Source organism: Miniopterus natalensis, chromosome 12 (genome assembly GCF_054644295.1).
Source record: "Miniopterus natalensis isolate mMinNat1 chromosome 12, mMinNat1.hap1, whole genome shotgun sequence".
NCBI lineage: Eukaryota > Metazoa > Chordata > Mammalia > Chiroptera > Miniopteridae > Miniopterus > Miniopterus natalensis.
Window position 1 is genome coordinate 3,768,565 of NC_142092.1, and position 16,890 is coordinate 3,785,454.

A 16,890-nucleotide genomic window follows, 5' to 3' on the forward strand; every position below is an offset into this window, starting at 1 on the left:
TTAAATACTTGTTCTCTGGCCCCTACTGCATACACTCTGCCAAAAAGTCCTCTAAGCTTTTAAATATTGCTTCGATGGTCGGCATTTTTACTTTCAGGGGAAAAGGAGTATTGTCTTACAGTCAGCAGGCCACTAGCTTATTAACTTCCAGTCACCTTAATTTTCGTTAAAATGAAGATTCTGCAATCTACACTTTTCCTGTTACTGTTTGTGCCTCTGATAAAGCCAGCACCACCAACTCAGCTGAACTCACGCATCATCTATGATTATGGGAAAGATAATTTTGAAGAAATCTTATTTACCCGAGATTCTGAGGATCGATACCTGGATGGAAAAAATATTAAGGTACCTTGTTTCTACTCTAACTTTAACTTCTAAAATAGTCTAGCCCATTTAACTGCATGCTTTTGTTTTTTCTGAATGTGTCTGGTAAGGTAAGAGGGGGAAAAAAGCACTTTAAGGGATTCAAAATAAGTGTCCCTCAGATTGTATTTTTAAAGTATGCATGCCTCTTATATTAATAAATAATACCTATCGTAACCAAACAGTATCTATAGTAACCAACACATAAAATTTAAGGAAAATTAAATTTTAAGATAATCCCTGAGCAGTTGAGATTTATATGTTAAGTAGTGTTAAACAATGCCCTATATTTGGATATTATATCTCAAAAAAAAATGGGAGCTGTTTATTAGGAGAATAAAGATAGATTACCAACTTGTTTATTATTTTAGGAAGAAGTAGTTCAAGAAAATAGAAGGGTAATGTTATTTTGGTAAATATAATATTTCACAAAGTTTATATAAGTTAACTACATAGAGTACCAAAAATGAAAAACTACTTAATATGGGGCTTTTTTTAAAAATCCGTTTCAACCATGTAGACTCAGTTTGTGCCAAGTAACTGTAACTGTCAGTGAGTTAGTACTCTGCCACATCCTTCACACCCCACTTACATGGGCTGAGCTGTCACTTGTGGTCTTCCTGTCACACAGCTGGGTAGGGAAAAAGTTAATACATCACATACAGGCCTTTCCCCTGCCTACAGCATCACACACACACACGCGCACACACACAAAGTTAATACATCACATACGGGCCTTTTGCCTGCCTACAGCATCACACACACACACACACGCACATGCACACACACAAAGTTAATACATCACATACGGGCCTTTCCCCTGCCTACAGCATCACACACACACACACACACGCACACGCACACACACAAAGTTAATACATCACATAGGGGCCTTTCCCCTGCCTACAGCATCACACACACACACACGCACACGCACACACACAAAGTTAATACATCACATACGGGCCTTTTGCCTGCCTACAGCATCACACACACACACACGCACATGCACACACACAAAGTTAATACATCACATATGGGCCTTTCACCTGCCTACAGCATCACACACACACACACACACAAAGTTAATACATCACATACGGGCCTTTCGCCTGCCTACAGCATCACACACACACACACACACACACAAAGTTAATACATCACATACAGGCCTTTCGCCTGCCTACCGCATCACACACTCACACGCACGCACACACACGCACACGCGCGGAGAAGCGCAGTCAAGTGCACAGCAATGGTGATGGCTTCAAGCTCTTCTCCAGGCTAAGATGGCAGAGATTTTAAATGTGACCAGGTACAGCTGCCTCCCTCTCTCACAGAGTGAATGCCAGCACCACGTCCCTTCCCAGGAAGTCGGGCAGCACGCTGGCATCATCTCTGCCCAGCCATGAGGCAGACGAGATGGGCGCGAGGGCCCAGCTGCAGGTTTCTGAACGGCCGCCCCGAGAGGGCGGCGCGGGCGCGGGGGGCTAGAGCTCGGTCGGCTCAGGGAACCCCCGAAAGCCCCGCTCCAGGAAGCAGGCGCGGGGAGGCCGGTCAGGGGCGCGGTCGGGAGGGAGCCGAGCCAGGCGCGCGGCCCTTCAGTGTCGGGCGGGATGTACAGGGGGCGCTCAAGGCCGCGACTCCCCGGCCGGCGCAGGGGGACGCGAGGCTGGGAGGAGGGTCGGGCCCGGGGAAGGGGGACGCGAGGCTGGGAGGGGGGTCGGCCCGGGGAAGGGGGACGCGAGGCTGGGAGGGGGGTCGGCCCGGGGAAGGGGGACACGAGGCTGGGAGGGGGGTCGGCCCGGGGAAGGGGGACGCGAGGCTGGGAGGGGGGTCGGGCCCCGGGAAGGGGGACACGAGGCTGGGAGGGGGGCCCGGCCCGCGCAGGGGGACGCGAGGCTGGGAGGAGGGTCGGGCCCCGGGCAGGGGGGACACCAGGCTGGGAGGCCCCCCCGCCTCCGGCCCGCGCAGGGGGACGCGAGGCTGGGAGGAGGGTCGGCCGCGCAGGGCCGCTCCCAGCAGGTCGGCCGACTCCGCCCACGGCCGGGGGCTGGCGCTTTCCTTGGCGCGGGGCAGTGGCCTGAAGCTCAGCCCGGACAAGAACCCTGACGGACTTTAGATAGAAACCATCTCAAGCACTGTCTTCATTTTAAATTCCACCTCGGAAAAACTTTAATCCCAAATCATAGAATTCTCTCCTAGTTCTCATTTGGAATTTCAGTATGTTCGACATTTAGGAAGCACGGAATTCGGCTTTTGGAGATTAAAAAAAAACAAAAAAAAACTGATTCTTTTACTCAAGGAGCCCACACTATAAAGTAAAAACAAGCTAAATGAATGTATAAAATCCTAGTAAAACATAAAAGAAATGCCAGACAGATGTGATCCATGATCGCTCAGTTTTTATACTCAAAATTAGATTTTATCACACCTGATAATATATTTTTATTTTTCTAATAGGAAAAAGAAGCTATGATAATATCTGATGAGAAAAGTCTTCCATTACAAAAAGATGAAAGTTTAACATCACTACCAATCAAGAAAGAAAATGATGGTAAGTATGAACAGTCTATTATCTATTTTTTTTTAGAAACTTTAAAAAACAGCTTATAACAGAACTTTAGTCTTTCTAGTAACCAAACTGCCTCTGGAAAGAGTAAACCCAAACAACAGAATTCTCTCTCCAACCACAAGGTCAGAGGGCACCTCATTTCCAGCCCTACATTATGCATGAGAAACCTGGAACAGGAACATTCAAGAACCAAAGCTTAATGCAGTGTAGCCCCTACAAAGTATATCTTTCTGACTATATAAAATGAATCCAAGAAATACTTATTAAACACCGATTATTTTCAAACTCGGTCGACTTACGTTTTGTCTTAGTTTTTCAACTTGATAATGGTTCCAGAGTGACACTCATAATAAATTATAAGAAAATCTTACTGTAAAAGAAATTTTGTGTTTAGATACTTTTGCCCACTGTAAGCTAATTAAAGTGTTCTGAGCACGTTTAAAGTAGGCTAAGGCTAGGCTAAGATGTTCGATAGGTTAGGCAAAATAAATGCATTTCTGACTTACCATACTTTCAGGTTTCAGTTTACCAGAATGTAACTCAATCATTAAGTTGAGAAGCATCTGTATATAGTCATGTGCTACTTAATGATGGAGATACATTCTAAGAAATGCATCATTAAGTAATTTTGTTGTGCAAAAGTTCTAGAGTCTACTTACACAAACCTAAGCATAGCCTACTACACACCTATGGTATATATAGCCTATTGCTCCTAGGTTATAGGTCTGTATAGTATGCTACTGTATAAACCAACACAACATTAAATCAAGCACAAAAGAAAATGATGCAACCAAGAGACATGGTAAACACAAGATGTATGAGGCTGCTGCCAGTATAGCACAGCGTGCTGTTTTACAGCAAACGTTTTCCCATTAAGTAGAGACACTCTAAAATAATGATAAATACATAAATCAGTGACATACTCATTTATTATCATTACCAAGTATTATGGACATAATTGTATGCGTTAGTTACACTTCTACTGGTGGCTCAGTAGGTTTCCTTACACTGGCATCACCACAAATAAGTGAGTAATGTGTTGTGCTACAATCTAACAACTTCATTAGGTGCTAGAAATTTTTCAGCTCCATTATAATCTTACGGACTACCATCGTATACATGATCCATCATTGATCAAAACATCATTTGGTGGTGCATGACTATAATAAATAATTATAATGCACATTTCAATTAAATCAATAGAATAGTTATAACTACACAGTCCTACTCAATGGTTCCTACCTATCTGATTTATTCTTGTTCTGTATTGCTACAACAAATTAAAATTAACCAAAACAGGTAATACATCTTAAGAAACCTGAAAAGTATAAAAGTAAAGACAGACTTGAAAAAATAGAAAGATATCCCTTGTGCTTGGATAAGATGACTCAATATCATAAAGATGTCAGCTCTCTTTAAATTTGTAACAATAAACTTTTTTAAAGAGCTGGTAAGGTTGATACTCAAGTTCATATGGAAAAATCAAACCTGCATGAACAGCCAGGGAAACACTGAAAAATGACAAGTATCGGCAGGAAACAGATGTAGCACACACATTAGGATATACTTTAAAAACTCTACACTTTTAAAAAGTGTGAAACTGATGCATGAATAGAATAGAAAGTCCCAGAAACAGACAAATACATATACAAATTTAGTATGTAATAAAGTCAGCATCTAAAATCACTGAAGACAATTTATTTTTTATTTTTTGTTGTTAATCCTCACCTGAGGATATTTTTTTCCATTGACTTTCAGAGAGAGGGGGAGAAAGGAGGAGAGAGAAATATCTGTGTAAGAGAGGCACATCTATTGGTTGCCTCCCGCACACACTCGGACTGAGTTGGGGATGGAACCTGCAACCCAGGTACATGCCCTTGACCGGGAATCGAACCAGAGACCCATTGGTCCGCAGGCCAATGCTCTAACCACTGAGAGACACCAGTGAGGGCCAAAGACTTTTTTTAAATAGTCCTTAGACAACTGAGTAATCAACTGAAAGAAACTACAATTGATCTATACCTTACATCAATAAGTAAACTGCAAGTAATTTTGGGTCTAAATGTAAAAAGTGAAACCAATACAAACACTAGAAAATAACTTGAACTTGGGTGTGAGGTGCCTCCAAATCCAGAGACAATAATAGAAAAGATCAATGAATTTGACTCCATAAAATGAAACTTTAGCATGGCAAAATACATTATAAATGAAGTCAAAGACAACTGAAAATTGAGAAAAATATTTGCAACTCAAAGCACTAATAAAGAGTTAATCTCTCTAATTTATTTTAAAAAGTCAAGATCTAGGAAAAATAAATTGACTAAAAAACCATTGGAAAAACAGGCAAAAGAGATATACAAATAATTCACTAACTGATATAAAAATGACCCTTAAACATATGAAAAGATGTTCAATCTCACACAAAGAGCAATGCCACTTAAAATTACACTGAAATACCATTTTTTAACCTATCTGATCGACAAAACTTCAGTGTGTGACAATATATTACTGTATTTCATTGGCAAGGCTATGGGGTATCAGACGACTTCATACATTGTTGGTGGGAATGCAAACTGGTATAATACTTTTGGACAGAAATTTGGCAATATCTAATAAAACCAAATATATATTTACTCTGGGACACAGCAATTGACTTCCAGGAATTTACCCTAAAGATAAATCTCCAAAAGAAAATACATATGCAAAATCACTGAAGCATTGCTTGCAATTGCAAAATATTGGAAACAATCTAATTGCCCATACATTAAGGAATTTATGTATAAAATTATTGTATATCCACACAAGGCAATACTATGCAGTTGTGAAAATAAATGATGAAGATCTCTATGAACATGGAATGATTTCCAGAACACGAATGTGAAAAAACCAAAGTACAAAAGTCTATCTAAAGTATGCTGCCTCTCATCTCACAAAGAAGGGGATATAAGAACATATACAGGCATCAGCCCACTTGTTTCAAAAGAAACTCAAGAAGGGTATTAAAAAACTGAGACTACCCCCCTACAGGTCACAGACCAGCCAGCAGTGGAAAGGAGTGGGAGATGGGAAATGAAGGGGCTGTGTGGGGACAGTAGTGGCAGTTCTCTCAGTGTACACTTTTTTGTGGATGTAGTTTTGGAACAAGGTTATGTTTCACATAGGCAAACAAACACATTTATAAACAAAATCAACAAGGAGAAGATAAAAAGCCAACTAAAGTACAAATAGAAACTTAATTACACTAAAGGGGGAAAATTCTAATCCAAGTAATCCTCCAACGCAATATGTTTATTGCATTCCTTTAGCTAAAGAAAAAACATAAACAAATACTAAAATTCCAGTGAGTGGGTTTGTAGCCACAATGAAACTAGTTCATGCTTGTTCTACGACTGAGTGATGTAAAGCAGGCACACTGTGGATCATGACAGCTGGGTTCCTCACTGCCGGAGAAGGGTGTTACAATAGGAAAGGGGAAGGCTACAGGGAACGCTGTAGAGCTAAACCCTAGTGGGAGAGATCACCACCAACTCATGGCCTGTGCAGAGATACAGAAGCAGATACAGACAGATACATACAGGGTTTCTCTCTGTATGTGAGCATGTATGTGTTGTGTATATATGCCTAGGTGTAGAATATACATATAATGTGTGTAGTTATGTGTATTATTACATGCGGAGAGACAAATATACATGCATGTATTTCCTAGCTCTCTCTGCTGGAAAAATCCAGAAGCACCAAGATTCCAAAAGCAAGGAGCATATCGACATCCAAATCTTGGTTTCTAAAAACCAACCTCCATTAAAAGTAACCAGTACTCCTTGAAGAAATAGCTAATTTCAGACTTGGGGCAGGGAAAAGGCAAGATTGGTCTGGAATTCTGACCAGGCCAGAAAATAAGGAAGTTCTCAAAGAATAATGGTGACATTTAACTTTCTAAGAATTAATCAAAATATAAAATATACACAGGTATAAATTTGCAAAAGATGTACAAGACCTGTACACTAAAATCTAGATGACAGTGCTGAGAGAAATTTAAAAGACCTAAACATATAAATAGATATATTGTGTTCAACGACCAGAAAACTCAAAGTCGTTAAGATGTCAATTTTTCTCAAATTCATCTGCAGATTCAATTCAACCCCAATTAAAATCCTAGCAGGCTTTCCCTTTTTTCAAATTAACAAGCTTAATCTAAAATTTATGTGGGAATGCAAAGAACCTAGAACAGTCATAACAACACTGACAAAGAATAAAGTAGGAGGATTTATACAACCTAATACCAGCACTTATTATAAAGCAAAGAAATCAAGATACTGTGGTATTAACACAAAAATAAGCAAAAAGATCAATGAAACAGAATAGAGTTCAGAAACAGACTTACACAATATGGTAAGCTGATTACTTAAAATGGTACCAATACAATTCAATGGAGAACCAGATAGTTACAGGAACATTAAAAATAAATTCTGACCCTTCCCTACACCATATATAAAAATTAACTCGAAGTGGACCCTATACTTAAATATATAAAAAGTTTAAGCTGTACAACCTTTAAAAGAAAACACAGGATGAAAACTTAGTGGCTGGCAAAGATTTCTTAAATAAAACACATACATGAATTAATTGTTCTTCTAAAATTAAAAATATTTGTTCTTCAAAAGACATTGATAAAAAAATAAAAAGACAAGCCATAGACTGGAGGAAAGCATTTGCAAAACATAAATTGACAATTGACTTATATCTATAATATATATTCTTGTAATTCAATGATAATACAAAAAAACCCCATTTAAAAAATAAGCAAGAGAGATAAACAGACACCTCACCAAAGAAAATATGGGATGGCACACAGTATATAAACATATGCTCGGTATCATTAGTCATTAGGAAAATGCAAATTAAAACACGAGAACCACAACACACCTTACCTGAAGAGGTAAAATTGAAAACCCCAATCATACCAATATGTTGGCAAGGATGTGATACAACTGGGACAAACTCTCATACAGTGTGGATGGGAATATAAAACGGCACAACCACTTTGGAAAATAGTTTGGGACTTTCTTCAAAAGGTAAACATACACCTACCCAGCCATTCAGCCCTTAGGTATTTACCCCAGAAAATGAATGCATTAAGTCCATACAACTTGTACATGAATGTTTTTAGCAGCTTTACTTAAAATACCACAAAATTGGGAACAACTAAAATGTCCATAAAAGATAACTATAAATTGTGTACAATGACACAATGGAGTACTACTCAGTAATAAAAAAGAATGCCCTACTGATACAAGCAACAACAGATGAATCTCACAGTAACTATGCAGAGTGAAAGAAGCCAGCCGAGAGTATATACCACATGGTTCTTTTGAGACAAGATTGGGAGGGGAGGGGTTACCAAAGAGCAAGAGAGCATTTTGGGAGTGATGGACGTGTTAATTATCTCGATTGTGGAAATGGTTTTATGGGTATATACATATGTACATATGTCAAAATGTATAAATTATACAAGTTAAATATGTGCAATTTATTGTATGACATTTAACTACAAAAAAGCTGGGGCAGGATAAAAAAACGGGGGGGGGGACTTAAAAGAGCTCTCACTGGCTAATCTGTGACAATTAGATTATAAAAATAAATGTTACAGTAATGTATTATGACCCATAGGATAAGGAATTCATAAGTTCATACTAACATAAGCAAGTAAGTAAATATAAATAAATAAATAAATAAATAAATAAATAAATAAATAAATAAAGGAATGTTCCACCTTACACCACAATGTCAACTAACAAGTATAGAAAGAATGATGGATTTAGAAAATCATTATTTGGCAACTATCCTAGTGATAAACAATTCAGGTAAGGATCAATGGCTGATATAACTAGTGGGTGAAAGTTTAATGACAAATCAGATGTTTAAAATCTCAAAGTACTTCTCTGAAAGATATTAATTACAAAGTGGAAAATATTTACTTTACAGAGTGAGAAACATGGTTGTCACCAAATGAACCAAGTGACCAAAGACAGCATTATCAGCATTGTCAGGAATGGGACAAACACGGCAATGAGAATCCTACATCATTTCCATGGCATTTCTGCCAAAAATGAAGAACCTCAGACAAACCCTAATTAAAAGACATTCTGCAAAATATATGCCCTAAAAAAAATGTTTTTTAAAAAATTAAAAATTTTTCAAAAGAGTAAAAGGTGAAAAATAAAGACTAATAAACTGTTCCAGGTTGAAAGAAACAAAAGAGGTATGACAAGTAAATGCAATGAGAGTAAAGTGAAATGGAATCCCACCAGTGCCTATGATGACTCTGATTTTCAAGTTAACAATTTGCTTATCTAACCAGTGGTTTCTAAACTCCTTAGTTGTCACCAATCTGAAATGTATTTGTGCCACACCAAGCGATAAATCAAGCTCATGTTTACCTTAAGTCCTGCTTTACAAATTTCTTTTGGTATTCAAATGAGGAAATATAATTGTTAATCAATTCAGCAATTAAATAATCAACGTTAAAGCAGAGAATAAAAGAGACTGAGTTACATAGTCTAAAATAAAAATCTGGTGAATTATCAGTTATAATACAGGTCTCTAGCTATCATAATTATAGTATCTTTCCTATTATCTGTAATTCTGTAAAATATCTTTTCAAATCAGTAATAACATTCATAATAGCAATAATTTTACCAGTAGAGGCCAAATATTTTTAAACGGTTTATACTTTTGTGATTTTTCCCAATTAGAAATGCCCACGTGCCTGCTGTGTGTGTGTTTAAGTGGCTCTGTATACTGTGAAGAAGTTGACATTGATGTTGTACCACCCTTGCCAAAGGAATCAGCCTATCTTTATGCAAGATTCAACAAAATTAAAAAGCTGACTGCCAAAGATTTTGCAGAAATACGTAAGTTAGTTTTAAATAAGATATTAGCATTAACTCGTTAATATTTAACTCATATAAACATAAGATTCTAGGTACTCGTGGCCTATCACTTCTAGGGTAGTCACTCTTGGTGCATTTTAAGTATTTACCACATTTCACAAAAATCCATTGATTTGTTGCTGAATCTCCTTTCCATTCAGATCTCCTCTATCATCTTTCTTTACCAGTGATTTTGGTGTCTGTGTTGACAGCCCATTTAACATATAGGCAAACTATGTCTTCTCAACCCCAATACTTCAAGATCCGTTTGCCTTAGCCAGTCAGCAGTACCAATAAAGTCAGTATGCTTCTCCAATTACAGTGTTTTATTGTCTGTCTTCACTATAAAAGCATAGAAACTGCTTTTCCTTACTTTACTCATGGTTCTTAAAATTTGGCTGCATGATTAAAAATATCTGGGGAAACATTTAAAAAATACTGATACCAGGCAGGCCCTAAGTCCCCGAAGGTTCTAACTGAGGTCTGGGGAGAAGCCCATGCATCATCATTAAACACAAGCAGTCTCCTCAGATGATTCTAACATGGAACCAGTGTCCTTCATTAGTCACTAACAATCTTGGACTTGTGGCATCCTGTCAAACCTTACAACTGGCCACTAGGGCACTGCCTTCAAAACACCAAAATCCCCACTTCCACAGTACCTAGTCCCAGTCCTGGATCACTAATCCCTCATAAAATTTCTAGATTCCTATGCTGTCAAGTGCTTCTGAAGAAAATCACACCAAGAAATGCGCACTGGCCCACTACACATTTACAAGATTAATACTAACAGGATTCATGCTGCTACTGGTTACTCCCAACTGGCTGAAGTACAGTTGTTCATTAATATTTGTGGATTCCATATTTTCAAACTCACCTACTTGCTAAAATTCATTTGTAACCCCAAAATCAATATCTGCAGCACTTTCACAGTCATTTGCAGACATACACACCATGGCAAAAACAACTGAGCTCCCCAGTCGAGGGGAGCAAGGCAATGCTGACCTTTTCTTTCTGCTTCTATACTATTAACAAGAGTCCTGTTCAGTCTACTTAGTGCCACATTTTTGACGTTTTTGTGCTTTTTGCTGTTCAAAATGGTCCCCAAATACAGTGCTGAAGTGCTGTGTACTGTTCCTAAATGCAAGGAGGCTGGCTGTGACGTGGAGAAAATACATGCATGCGTGTTAGGTAATCTTCCAGTGTGAGTTCCACTGCTGATGGCTGTTGAGTTCAATGTTAATGTATCAAAAGTATATACTAAAGAAGACGTCTTTAAAGAGAAACACACATAAAATTATGTACCGATTAGCTGATGAAAATGTGTGACCACAGGCTTGAAGGAACCTAGCCCTGCATTTCCCCTAGGGGCCATAATGGTTCCATATGTACTACTTCAGTGTTTGTGGCAATTTTATGCACATGACTATCCCAAATAATGAGAAGCAGCTATATTTCCTAATCGTCCCAGGAACACAAAAGTGATACCCACATACACATGCACACTGAATTTCTCTCTCAGTCTGCATCACTTTAACAAATTAGGGAACATTTTTGTCTGTTGTTGTCAACCATTAAGGCAAAGAGAGATTCAGATAGCATACCCACAATGACAATGCAATATGCTGGCAAAAAATCCAAAAATAGTTTATGTGATTCGTTCAATCAAATGTAATGCTTACTTTGCTTGATTTGCAACAAGAATTTCTTTCAAACTGCCTGAGCATCCTGAGAATTCAGAGGACAGTAGGACTCTACTAAGTTCCCTTTGAACCTGCCATTCCACACTCCAGTTAGAAAGGCCATTGGTGTCAAGCACAGAGTAGATGCTCAGCATTAATTCAACAAAATTTCCTGAGCTACTAATAGTAGATTCTAGAAGCTAAAAATAAAATGTCTGAATGACCTGTTAAACAAATGCTTTTCTTCAGTCCACACAAATGAGAATATAACTTCTTATTTTCTGTATTTTTTGTATACTTCTCCTTCAAGCTAATTTAAGAAGACTTGATTTTACGGGAAATTTGATCGAAGATATAGAAGATAGTACTTTTTCAAAACTTTCTCTGTTAGAAGAACTGACACTAGCTGAAAATCAACTACTGAAACTTCCAGTTCTTCCTCCCAAGCTAACTTTATTTAATGCAAAATACAACAAAATCAAGAGTAGAGGAATCAAAGCAAATGCATTCAAAGTAAGTATTTTATAGTATGACTGAACATGGTATCAAGTTTTATACAGAAAGAGAAAATCTGGTCTAGAATTTGGCTTTATGTTTTATGGCCATTTTAATTTAATAAATGAAAATATTTACATAATAAATAGGCTCATTCTGTGTAGGTTATGGCTGTACCTCACAAAATTTCATAACCTTTATCTTAGTAGTTCATGCACTACTTTGTGTTCCATCTTTTTCACCTGTTTGCACAGCAACTATTAATTTATACAGATATGGGTCACACCCTCATGGCACCAAGACTGTACAAAACCTCAAAATGGGAGTTTCCTGTCTTTTCGCTTACAATATTAGTAATTTACCAATGCCAGAAAAAATAAAGTTCTAGAAGTAATCACTGAGTTTTACTTTTAATACTTAAATGTATTAGACCATAAAATCCTGTAGATAGCCTTTCTTTTGAATTCCATGATGGCACCTAAAACAAAATTATCTATGTAGTAAAAATTAAATACTTTTCTTAATTTAGTAATTCAAGCAAATACATGTACAGGAAAAAGGGAAGATATGTGACTTAGGTAGCCAGGTTGTCTCTAAATGCATGGTCCACGGAGAAGTAATCACCTCAGCCGAGGAAGGAACCCCAGATAAAGGATCATGCTACTGCTGACATCAGACAACCTCATTCAAAAGGAAGGTTTATAGCTTGTAATGATCAGCTCCTAAAACTATCAAATATTCATTATCATAGTTTATGATAATGACACAATGTACAATCTGTCCACAAACATACAATGTGTCAGAAAATATAAAAATATTCCTTTTTCCTCCTCTTTCTGTCTACATTTAAAGAACCCTCTTTCAAATTTAAGGGGCATTCTAGAGATAGATGAAAATTATGCAGAATTTAAGGGATCTAGGGGACTTTTAAAAACTAAACTCACTTTAAAAACAAACAAAACCCCCTGTAATTTGAAGACAGATCATTTGAGCTAGTGAGCCTCTGAATAACTGGCATGTTGAAGATCCACAGGAGCTGATCAACATTTCACAAAAGGAATGTTTGCATATTTTGGATTTTACACATGCATTACAGAAGAGATTTGTGACAAGTTGGCATGGAAATGATAAACTCAGCTAGCTACTCTGCAGTTTTGCTTAACACCCTAGGCTGCAAAAGCCACTGGTAAAATCAGGTTACTTTAACCCACGTAAAGAGGCCCACTGGGGGAGACAGGACCTTGGGGCCCATTTGTGAATGATAGAATGCTCAAGAAAGGATTAATAACAGCAAGTTAATTCTAAAAAAACAAAATTCTGCTACAGGATGCATATCAAAGGTAAGGTAAAAGATTAATGTCAGAGGAAACTACATCTTGAAATCATTATAAAATGATACTCATTAATGGGTTTACTGATCATGAAGAGTAATCAAACATCAAACCCTTAGGGAAAAAAACTTTTACCTAAAAAAGTACTTAATAAATTGCTTTGGGAAGCATCTTACTAACAAGCACATACACCTCTCAGGAGTATTCATTTTGCCACAAACTGGAGCTAAAATGGGAAGTTCTGGAGGTTTATGGCAGCACCAGGATCCAAATTTAATCCTGCATAGGGACTGACCTCATTAGCAGCTCCTAAAATAAATTCAAAGGGCCCTAGACACTGGCATGAGAACTGAGACCAGGCATAGCTGGGTGTTCAGAGATCAGATGAATGAATAGAAATGTGGGGATGCAGCAGGGCTCTGCTCCCCTTCGTAATGGACCAAAGTACACCATCTGTGAAAGCAAAAAAACCCCAAAGCCAAAAATACTGTGATAGCAATGATAAGCAGTATGGATGAGTCTGTATCAGAATTGATATGTACATACATGTGTGCATATATGAGTGTGTAGAATCTGAATCCTATGAAGAAATGCACTGATGTCACTGAAGTAGAAGTGCCTTTTCCTTACAGAAACTGAGTAACCTGTCCTTCCTCTATTTGGACCACAACGCGCTGGAATCTGTGCCTCTTAATTTACCAGAAAGTCTACGTGTAATTCATCTTCAGGTATGACTGCTCTTTTCACAATATCTGACTATAATTTAAATTACTAAGGGTCAATCTTATGACTCACTAGGAAACTCACATTCACAGGTAAATTCTGCCTATCAAAAGTATCAATATTGAGCCCAATACACTCTCCTGCCCACAAACCCCAGTTCTGTCCAGAGTACCTTGAAAGGACCAGCAACACTAGGCCTGAGGTCTGCTCTCAGGGTGGTTTTTGTCGCCAGCTGTGCACTTGGTATCTCCTAGCTAACCTGGCACATGGATTTGAAGTTAAGGGACACTAAAACCTTGGGCTTATGTTTCCTTCTCCAAATAGCTATAAATGTTTGCTTTTGAAGACTTCCCAACTGATTTTATTGTCCAACATCAAACTGAGGTAAAGAAAATGAAGGAGGAGTAAAAATAAGCTAAAACTGATCTTTCAACATTATAAGAATTCCTGTGTTCTTTTTACTTCTTTAAAGGCTATTTAAGGACACAGTATGCATTTTGAGTTCACACTCCAGAATAGGATACTTTTTCCAGCTATTATAATAGTAAGTAGTCTGTTCTTCCAAAGTTATGCTGTAAACTTTAAAAGAAAAAAAAAGGTTCAGATTGCAGAGAGGGTTTTATTACCATGACGACAGATACACAATATGTACAATACAGTAGTTTAAAAATCACTTTTTAGATAAAATATTCTGAGATCTCATTACATAGCATCCAAAAGATTTATTTCAGACATCTGAACACCTTTCCCTTTTATTTTCCAGTTTAACAACATAACTTCAATCACAGATGATACGTTCTGCAAGGCCAATGACACCCGTTATATTCGGAACCACATTGAAGAGATACGCTTGGAGGGAAATCCCATCATCCTGGGAAAGCACCCCAACAGTTTTATCTGCTTAAAAAGATTACCTGTAGGGTCATACTTTTAACCACTATCAAGGTATCACATAAACTAAAGTACACACATTCTTATAATCTGTCTCAACAATGTCTAAAGGAGCATAAATATCTGTTTAATATTAACTTAGTATTTCACTAGGAAGGAATTTTATGTTTTAAGCAAGGATGTTCAAAAGCTTACACATTAACACGTAAAAGACTGAATCTCTAAATATTTTCACATTACCTTGTTTTGCACTTAAACAGCATTACAAAATCCTTATAGTTTATAGTAGAGTGCCATTTAAAGGGTATGTCTTTATGTAAATACCCAAATTTAAGAAGCATTATTTCTATTATTAACAAAGTGAGAGGATAAGTCCAAGAAACGTTCAATTGTTTGTATTTTCTGGCCTTTACCACATCACAAAAGTATTTAAGGCTGATGTTCCAAAAACTCTGAAAAGCTAAATATTTCCAGTGATCTCCCATTTTTCTTTTATGATTCATACGTTATTCATTACAAAGGAGAAACTCTTTTCTTTCTATTAAGGCAGCTATTATCTTTTTACTTAGCCTGAGAAATAGGGTATAGTCTCATACCTAGACAAAACTTTCCAAATAAAGCGTAATTTTACCCTCTGATAAAGAGCTAATATAAGTAATGTTCAGCAATGTTATTCTGCTTTGTAGTCACACAGTTAAAGGTTTCAGTAAAACAGTATAAAATTCTCTTATCTAAATGTTAACATTCTAAATATAGTGTAAAATATTTTAAGAAGTCAAGCAGACCAGAATCAGTATGCTTTAAAAAAACAAAAAAGCACAAAAGTCCACCCCATGTCTCAGAACGCAGCTGTAAAGTTCTCTATTGTAAAGGCTTGCAAATATGATAAATACTGCAAAACATTTCCTTTTTGCACTGTAGGAATGAGAATCTTATCAAGAAATTTGTTCGAATGTAAGATATAAAAACAAAACAAATTCTGTGGTGTTATTACACATCATTCTCCCACCCACCCAGCACATCCATGTTCATGCAGACAGACCTTATATTCACAAGAAAACTTCTGAGCAACACTTACTAAAGATCCATAATTAACTAATACATTTAATGGTGAGAATTCATCTTCAATCTAATAGTGATTTATGATGACACGATGCTGTCAGATTAGTTCCTAAAATAACTTGACATCTGTCCAAACCCCACTCAAAAGTCTTAAGTGTCCACATTGTTTTGGGGTTACATACAAAATTATCAGTGCTTCAGAAACACGAGTTTGCACTGTATATAGAAACTACCGACACTGTTTCCCACATACGCTACACATTAATATCAAGTTGGTCTCTACATACTATTCCCAGAACAAATATTTAGTCCTATTTTTAAGCATTTGCTTTCATGTTTTCTCTACCTAGAAAAACGTCCTGTTTTTCGATTTTCCCCCAATTTGTCAAGGTTGACCCCAAAATGAAACTTTTCATTAAACAATCTGTAACCTCTTAAGGCCACAATAATTACCCTATAACACTTATTAACTGATTCACTTATTTTATTTCAGTAATTGATAATCAGAACTATTATATTGCTTTCTTATTTTGTGTGCATTCCTCATTTCTCTATGACTCTGAAGTTCACTGAGTACACTACCCACATAAATATTCCCTCTATACTTTCAAAGTTCTAGCATGATAGTGAGCACATATGAACTGAATATAAAATAAACAGTGCAAAATAAAACTCCATTTAACAGAAGGGCTCTGTTGTATTTGAAAAAACAGAATCTTTAAGCTATCATAATCTTGAATAAATTAATGGAAGTAAATTGTAAATTTATCTTGAAAAATAAACTTGATAAGGAGAACTGAGTGGTGGAGTCAAAACTAGAGAAAATGGCCCCAGCCAGC

The 16,890-nt window shown here is 37.2% G+C and overlaps 1 protein-coding gene across 1 annotated transcript; it reads left to right on the forward strand.

Annotated features, from left to right (window-relative positions):
- OGN (osteoglycin) lies at positions 1-15,647 on the forward strand. The gene is made up of 6 exons (XM_016208978.2): positions 1-345; positions 2,827-2,920; positions 9,691-9,849; positions 11,860-12,062; positions 14,008-14,103; positions 14,862-15,647. The coding sequence occupies exons 1-6, from the start codon at positions 172-174 to the stop codon at positions 15,030-15,032; spliced, it is 897 nt and encodes a 298-aa protein (XP_016064464.1). The 5' UTR covers positions 1-171; the 3' UTR covers positions 15,033-15,647.
- The last annotated feature ends 1,243 nt before the right edge of the window (positions 15,648-16,890 follow it).

Bases quoted from the DNA above. Each gene is read 5' to 3' on its own strand.
- OGN (XM_016208978.2), top strand. From the start codon at position 172: ATGAAGATTCTGCAATCTACACTTTTCCTGTTACTGTTTGTGCCTCTG. The intron at 9,850-11,859 runs GTAAGTTAGTTT...TTCTCCTTCAAG, and splicing joins CAAAGATTTTGCAGAAATAC to CTAATTTAAGAAGACTTGAT. The intron at 12,063-14,007 runs GTAAGTATTTTA...TTTTCCTTACAG, and splicing joins TCAAAGCAAATGCATTCAAA to AAACTGAGTAACCTGTCCTT.